Source organism: Solanum dulcamara, chromosome 2 (assembly GCF_947179165.1).
Source record: "Solanum dulcamara chromosome 2, daSolDulc1.2, whole genome shotgun sequence".
Taxonomy (NCBI): domain Eukaryota; kingdom Viridiplantae; phylum Streptophyta; class Magnoliopsida; order Solanales; family Solanaceae; genus Solanum; species Solanum dulcamara.
In genome coordinates this window covers 17,465,250-17,473,393 of record NC_077238.1, presented here as the reverse complement: position 1 = coordinate 17,473,393, position 8,144 = coordinate 17,465,250, and the positions used below count along the sequence as shown (strand labels likewise).

Here is an 8,144-nt window from a genome sequence, read left to right as displayed (position 1 = left end):
AAACACTAAGGGATATAGGGTTGACACAAAACAACCCAAGAAATTATATGGATAGGGTCGGTTTGATGGCACGACCCTACTGAAACAAGAAAATAGTCACCGAAAAGATGCATAGTGACCTGTCTGACTGAATTTTCTTTCCTTGCATATGAGATTTATACATATAACATTGATCCTACTTTTGTTAACATAACCATGGGTCAGACGGGCGGCATATATGGATAATAACCGTCCGCCGACAGAGGAAGCTCTTTGATTCACTACCAAGATCGTAGAGGTTCTGATACCATGAAAAAAAATTAACAATCTGACTTGCTTTGATTCATTCCTCCAAGGAAAAATATATATGTGATACAATATTGAAATAAGGAAACTAATTATTTCTTTATAAATATGCTACCAAATATGCTATCAAATATTAAAGAAAACTAATTATTTTCTTTCAAATATGCTATCAAATATTATCAAATAACTATCAAATATATTATACTGCAATAGACTACCATCAGGATCTGTGGACTTAAATAACAACAAAATTTGCTTTTTTTTTTGTATGGATAAGGGGATAGAACATAAAAGCCACGGCCACATACTAATATTCTCTGCAATTTTAATCCTTCCTAAGTTGATTTATCTGTGTATCAAGTGGACCCCTACACTTTTCTTCAGCGTCATCACTGTGATTGATTTTGTTATCAAATAATTTTAAGATAAAGTATTATTTCAGTAGAATCCAAGGCAGAAAACAAAAATTGACCAACATGGCTTTTAATTGCCAATTTAATGTATTTTATCCCCACATCAATATTTATCTCGAAAAAACTGTCTAATTGAGGTAAACAAAATTCTACATTTCACACACAAGTTTGAACAAATTATTTTTAATGGCCATGGCCCTCTTTCAATAAATGGTTGATGGTCTACTTAATTTAGATATATTGAAAAGCAAGGGCAAACTTTTCTTGTCCCCATTTATTTATATATAAATGATATAATATATCATGAACTTTATATGAGAATACTTAAAAGCCAACTTTGAAAGTGATACACATACACATATCCTCTTCTTTAATTTCCTTTTACTTTCTGCTCTCCTCTTTATAATATCATTACTTTCTTTACATGTATTCTTTTTCTTTTTCTCCAAAAGGAAAAGAATAATATTTCTTGTATTAACAGAAAAGGTAAATGTTAATACAAAGAGAGCGGCGTAGGATGCCTTGTATGATTGTATTGATTTGACTAAAATAATAAAATTAGGCACAAAACTTTGCTGAGAAAGAAGGGCAACGCACCATTAACGAATTTATGATTTTTAGAGCACCAGTAATGGATCATGATTTTTACTTCAAAAAAAATTGAAATTTAAACTTGGAATTTCAAAATATATTTTGTGTTAAAAAAATTCAAAGTCTAAAAATTTTATGGAGGAAATTCGGATAAATACCCTCGCTCTCTCTTAAATCCGCCACAGCACAGGATAAGCACGTGGGCGTCGCCTCTCTCTTATTGCTGGCTGGCAGTTGGCACTGAACAAAGTCTATCAAAACAGGTAAAACGATCAACACTATTGTCAAATTTTGTCTCTCCTTGCAATTTTTTCTTTTTGGTTCATTCATATAATTGCCTTTAGCGAATCATTTCGTATTTGCTTTGCTTTTGCCATTAATGGAAATCCAAAATGAAATGAGTAGAAATTTAAGGGACTAATTTTTTTAAGAAAAAATATCCAAATTTACTCTTCAATTTATGATTGTTAGCCTCTTTGGATTGACTTATTTTTAAACAGCTTATAAGTTAAAAAAAAAGTGCGTGCAGACCAACTAAGCTGTTTTCAACTTATTAACTGCTTAAAATAAGTTCATTCAAATAAACTCAACTATTTATTGAGGCTTATTTTAAGCACAAAATGACTTTAAATTGACCAGTCAAACACTCAAAAAAAACTGAAAATAACTTATAAGTCAATCCAAACGGCATGTGTTAAAATTATTCTCAAATTGAAGCTCCTATTAAGGGTCAATGAAATAACAAGACTTTTTAATTTCTAACGACGGGATAATGTCTAATGGATGACAAATTTGCTCAATATCAAATAGTACAATGGCTGATCGACTCTTTTCCTTATTAACAATATTCCGCATGAACTATAAACTACTTAAGATTAACTATATGAATTTTCTTTATTCATGTCATTCTATTTAATTTTATCTTAGCGTAATACGTGCCTAAGTGAGCACAAATTGACATAATTTGCAATATTACAATTCATCGTAAGTTGACTAATTTGATACCGAGTTAAACATCTAATTTTATTTAATAGATGGTTACTATTCTTTATTTTAAGGAGTAATAAAATTCACTAGATATGTAAATGTAAAATTAAGAGTGGACGAATAAAGGGGATTTTTTTTCTCTCAATTTTATATTTTTTTTTGTCATTTCCAATTTCAATTATTAATGTTAGAATAAATTTTGTGGCTCTACATTTTCCTTTCTTTTCTGTTTTCTTTTTTAAATTGACTTATATAGTCATAGTCCTTTGATTTAAATGAGAATTGGGGGTGCCTTTGATTCTTTCTGTTTGCATGTCACAAGAATTTAGGGAGTGCTTGATTTTCTTGATTCATATCATTTTGGTCAGCATCATCATTAATATAAATTGCATTAGTGCAAGCCAGATACTAATAAATCTACAACCTTTAGTTTTATGTCCCTTCTCTTCTCTCTATTATTATTTTCCCCTTCATTCTCCTAAGCAACTATTTGGGGAGTTGAAATAAGTGTCAATCTTGTTATGTAATTTACCAAACTTTTTAGACAGTAGTGGTTCTTTTTGTTTTTAGACAATATCTATTGCTAGTAAAAAGTGAACCTTTCAACTGTTGCAGAAGTTGGCTTTGTCTCTCATGGTTTTGCATATTGGTTGATATATTTTGGTTTTTTTGGGAAACAAAAAGAGGGAAAAAAAGACTCATAACATGAAGTTTATGAAACTTGGATCTAGGCCTGACACTTTCATTACTACTGAGGCTGTAAGGTAATTAATTTACTTCATATTTTCTGTTCTCTACTTCTTGAATTCAAAAGAAATCAAGATTTTTTCTTTCTTTGTTGATGCAGGTCAGTTAATTCTGAAGTTATTAGTGATCTCATAGTTCAAGTAAAGGGTAGCAGATATTTGCTTCACAAGGTTAGGTTCTCTACCTTTTTCTGAGAGTCGAAATTGTGTTTGAACATGAATTTCACCTCGAAAAAAGTTGAAATTTTTCGAGTGAAATTTCACCACCTCAACAAGTTTTTCAAATTCAAAGTATCTATTTCTAGTGATAATTTGTATATCCAAATGCCTACTAATTTAGAGCTGATTGTGTTAAACAGTTTCCCCTGCTGTCAAAGTGTTCAAGGCTGCAGAGGCTAAGTTCTGAAAGTCCAGAAACCTCACAGCATCAAATTGTGCAGCTACCAGACTTTCCTGGTGGAATTGAAGCATTTGAGCTATGTGCAAAATTCTGTTATGGAATTACCATCACTCTAAGTGCCTACAACATTGTCGCGGCACGGTGTGCTGCAGAGTACCTACAGATGACAGAGGATGTAGAAAAAGGAAACTTGATTTACAAACTCGAAGTATTCTTCAATTCTTGCATACTTTCAGGTTGGAAAGATTCAATTGTGACATTACAAAGTACAAAGTCCTTCCCTTTATGGTCTGAGGATTTGGGAATTACAAGCAGATGTATTGAAGCTATTGCTTCAAAAGTCTTAGCCCATCCTTCAAAGGTGAATTTGTCAAGAAGCTACTCGAGAAGAGGCCAGAGGGATGATATTTCATGCAATGAATCAGAAAACAGAAGGCATAATAAAGGTTCATCTAAAATTTGGTGGGCTGAAGATTTAGCAGAATTGAGCATAGACCTTTATTGGAGAAGTATGATAGCTATCAAATCTGGTGGAAAAGTACCTGCCACTGTTATCGGTGATGCATTGCGAATTTACGCCTCAAGATGGTTACCAAACATTTCAAAATATGCAAATCTTGAGAGGCAACTAGTATATGATCAATCCGAATCGGATTCAATTGGAAAACACAGGCTGCTTTTGGAGTCAATAATCAGCTTGTTACCAGCTGAAAAGGGGGCAGTTTCTTGTAGTTTCTTGTTGAAACTACTTAAAGCAACTAACATATTGAAGGCTTCTTGTTCATCCAAGATGGAATTGGCAAGAAGGGTTGGCCTTCAATTAGAAGATGCTAGTGTTAATGATCTGTTAATACCTTGTGTGTCACACACATGTGACACAATTTATGATGTGGATATAGTTATCACCATATTACAACACTTCATGTTGCAGGTGCAAAGTCCCCCAACAAGTCCATTAAGAAGGAAAGGAGATTTTGAGAGGAGAAGGTCTCGTTCCGCGGAGAATATTGACCTTGAGTTTCAAGAAAGTAGAAGATCTTCTTCCGCATCACATAGCTCAAAACTCAAGGTAGCTAAACTCGTCGATGGATATCTACAAGAAATTGCCAGGGACACAAATTTACCCCTCTCAAAATTCATATCCATTGCTGAAGCAATTCCAGAATTCTCTAGGCTTGACCATGATGATCTTTACAAAGCCATTGACATCTATCTCAAGGTAAAATTGCAGATAACATCTTCAACTACACCGTTATCTTTTGTCCAATTTACTTTAAAGAAAACAAAAATGTTACATCCATGTGTAGAAATAATGTCCTTTGCACATGTCCTAAGTGTTAAAAATTAGAATGTGGGGCATTAGCATGTTAACTTATTGTATATATATTTAAGCCGTCAATGTATATAACTTAAACTGTAACGAAAATGCAGGGGCATCCAGGGCTGAACAAGAGTGAAAGAAAGCTCCTTTGTAGGATGTTAGACTGCAAGAAACTATCAATGGATGTTTGTATGCATGCTGCACAAAATGAATTACTTCCACTAAGGGTAGTTGTTCAAGTTCTTTTTTTCGAGCAAGCTAGAACCGCCATGTCTGGTGGTCATGTAACAGAATTGACTAGTAACATCAAAGCACTTCTAGCAAACCATGATGACACATCCAAGACTTCAGCATCTTTTAACAAGGCCAAAAAAATGGCACCAGTTGATGACCAGTGGAGTAATGCCTCAGGCCTAAAATCACCAAAGTCCAATCTTTCAACTCTGAAAATGAAGCTAGCTGAAGATGATGATTTGGATGAACATAATGCAGATGAAATTGGGAAATCTTCAAGAATTAGAGCTTTATGTGTGCTTCCAAATCGACCTAAAAAAATGTTCAGTAAGTTATGGTCAAATAATAGGTCATCAGTTGCAAGTGAAAAAAACTGATAATTTATACCTTTATTTTTAAAGGTAACATATACTCTGTTATCATTATTGTGGCCTTAGAGAGTATTTATTTTTCCTTTGTTAGTTTCTGGAGAATAATTTGTAGCCTTTAGAATAGAGAAATCTTTATGCTTAAGTATTGATGTAAACTGTCACCTAAGCTAATAAAAGTACAAAAATTTTACAATTAGAAAGGGGAGATTATATGTTGAACTTCTTTTGTTGGAGAATGGAATTGAAGAAAGAGCTCATTGAGATGGATTTTAGTTGTACATGTACCATCAGTTTATGGGCGACGAGTTAGACATCAAGCTTCTGAATCGGATAGATTCATATCTAAACAACGTTCCAAATTGAATGGCAAAATGACGATATCACGAGAGAAGCAAGGTCATTTTATTTTTTCCAAATATACAACATGAAGTCTAGCAATATTAATTGGACTCTCATGTCGATTTGAATGAATCATCCGTTCGGCGTTGGCTTGTACAATGGAAGTATACAAAATTTTAGGATTAACATATAGTAATTGGAACATGCTCTTCATAACAAACCTAGTTTGATTTTGTTCCTTAAATTTTGACACATAGATTTAATTTTTGACACACATTATTACTCATTAAATTTTGACTCATAGATTTAATAGTTGTATTATATCACAACATGCTCTTTCACATGTCTATGAGTCAAACACGTGAAAATTTGAGTCGTGCTGACTGGTGAGATTTGAACCTAGCTAGGACTTTTACCTGCTTTAGTACCATGTTTAATTGTGTGACTATTGCTCGAAATAGCACACATTTATTTATTTAATCATATTATATCTCAACACCGTCTTCCGAATTAAGCTCATCAATCTGGTGCTTTCTGGCCCAACATTCTAACAACTATATTAGCTAATCTCACTCACATCCACTGTTCTTTCGAATCTTTAAATATTCAAATTCTCTACAGGTCGTTCAAGACAAGTGACTTTGATATAAAATGTTGAAAATTTTGGGAGGAGTTGTCTCAAATTTTTACATTTTCTTTGAAGAGAAATGATGAAATGATTCTTCTTTACGGCACTCAACTTACTTTACTTAATCAATCATCTTCGAAACAAGTGGAGGAAAATGTTGTACTGCCAAAGTATTTATAGAAATTCTTTTAGCATAAATATACCTATTCTAGTAGTACACATACAATAATTTAATTCTGAGCTTTTCCTATTTCTTAGCTCATAAACAAAAACATACACGTATCTTAAATTTAATTTCCTAATATATACATGATTTAAAAAATAATCATGTACTTGGAATGAATCTAGTTTACTTTTCCAAAAAATTAAATTTGGTAAAAGGAGTACGTTGTGCAATATTTTTCTTATAAATCTTTTCCACCTTGTATTAAGTAGTTTAAGAAAGCCATCCAAGTTGTTGTTCATCTTATTAAATTCTTTTTCTCATATAAAATTATACTACTGACAATAAGCATATACTGAAATTTCTTTTGTTCGTTAAATCATTTGTAATTTTGCACATAACAGCTAATAAGGCTCGTTTTAACAACAAAAGATGCTTCGATTTTTCTCATCCTAATAATTATGTCTCTTTTGGGTATAAACAGATTGATTATTATTAATTTACAGATCTAGGTGTTCGACATATGTGTAATCTTGGTGATTTGCAACATGTGGTATGTGTCAATTATTTGTATCCACATGCATATAAAGTTAATTTTTGCTTGGGAATTAAGGCTGTCCAATTTGTTTCGAAAATTTCACATATTGTTATTATTGCCAAACAAGCATGATACATAATGCAGGAGTTTGATTTTGTTGAGAGAGACATATTCATAGTATTTTGCTTGGGTTTCTCAAAAATGTAGTAACTGCAAATATACCCCAGAGAGGATATGTCAGATTTTGCAAAATGGTACAAATAGTTAGCATTAAATCCAAAGCTGCCCCTTCTTAAGGCTACACTAATCAAAATAATTCATGTTAGCAACTGGAGATGTAGGGTTCCATTGATATAACAACATTGCATGCTTGCTTTCAAAATTATTCTTCATTTTAGTGGACAATTACTATATATCTCCCATCCTTGTTTTAAGCTGTTGGAATTGGAACCCACTTAACTAGTTAATTTCCACTAAAACTAGAGTCGGCCTGTTGGGCCTACTCGTTCCAATTCGTAATTTGATAAGATTAGGCTAAATTTTTGGAGCTCATTTAAAAGTATGATTTTTTTAGCTCGGTCAAAGTAAGATCTCTTATTCGTGGATCAAATAAAAAAATAATTTAAACATAAAAATAGAGCAGAATACTAAAAATAATAAAAGAACAGCGGGAATTCAAACTCAAAATTTACTTAAGCCATCAGTTATAAATACGACAAGTTAATATTTCTATTAAACTAGTTATATTGTTACTTATTAACTATTTTGTTTGCTTATGTCTAAAGTTATTTATTTTAATAAAAACTTTATGTTCAAGAATATCATTTTCTTTTACTGTTGTATAGAACATATTTGTATAGTAACATCATTTAATATTGTCTTATAAATATTTATCTTAACATTTTCAAATTAGAATACAAATTAAAAAATTATAAAAAAAAAATATTTTTTGAAAATAAGGGTTTGCCTGACACAATCTATAGTCTATGTAGCAGTGAATTAAACTTGATGTTTTCTGGTTCATCAAAATAATGGACCAACTTGACCTGGCCGTCAAATATCAAAACTCATATGGACTAATCTGAATGGTCTGAGCCGACACTTACTGGATTCTCTAGCTATAACTTT

The 8,144-nt window shown here is 32.1% G+C and overlaps 1 protein-coding gene across 1 annotated transcript; it reads left to right on the top strand.

The window, feature by feature from the left end:
* The first annotated feature begins 1,365 nt into the window (after positions 1–1,365).
* On the top strand, positions 1,366–5,553 carry LOC129880394 (BTB/POZ domain-containing protein At1g67900). Its single transcript, XM_055954406.1, has 5 exons — positions 1,366–1,552; positions 2,892–3,040; positions 3,124–3,193; positions 3,382–4,641; positions 4,854–5,553. Exons 2-5 carry the CDS (start codon positions 2,982–2,984, stop codon positions 5,352–5,354), a joined length of 1,890 nt encoding a protein of 629 aa, XP_055810381.1. The 5' UTR covers positions 1,366–1,552; positions 2,892–2,981; the 3' UTR covers positions 5,355–5,553.
* The last annotated feature ends 2,591 nt before the right edge of the window (positions 5,554–8,144 follow it).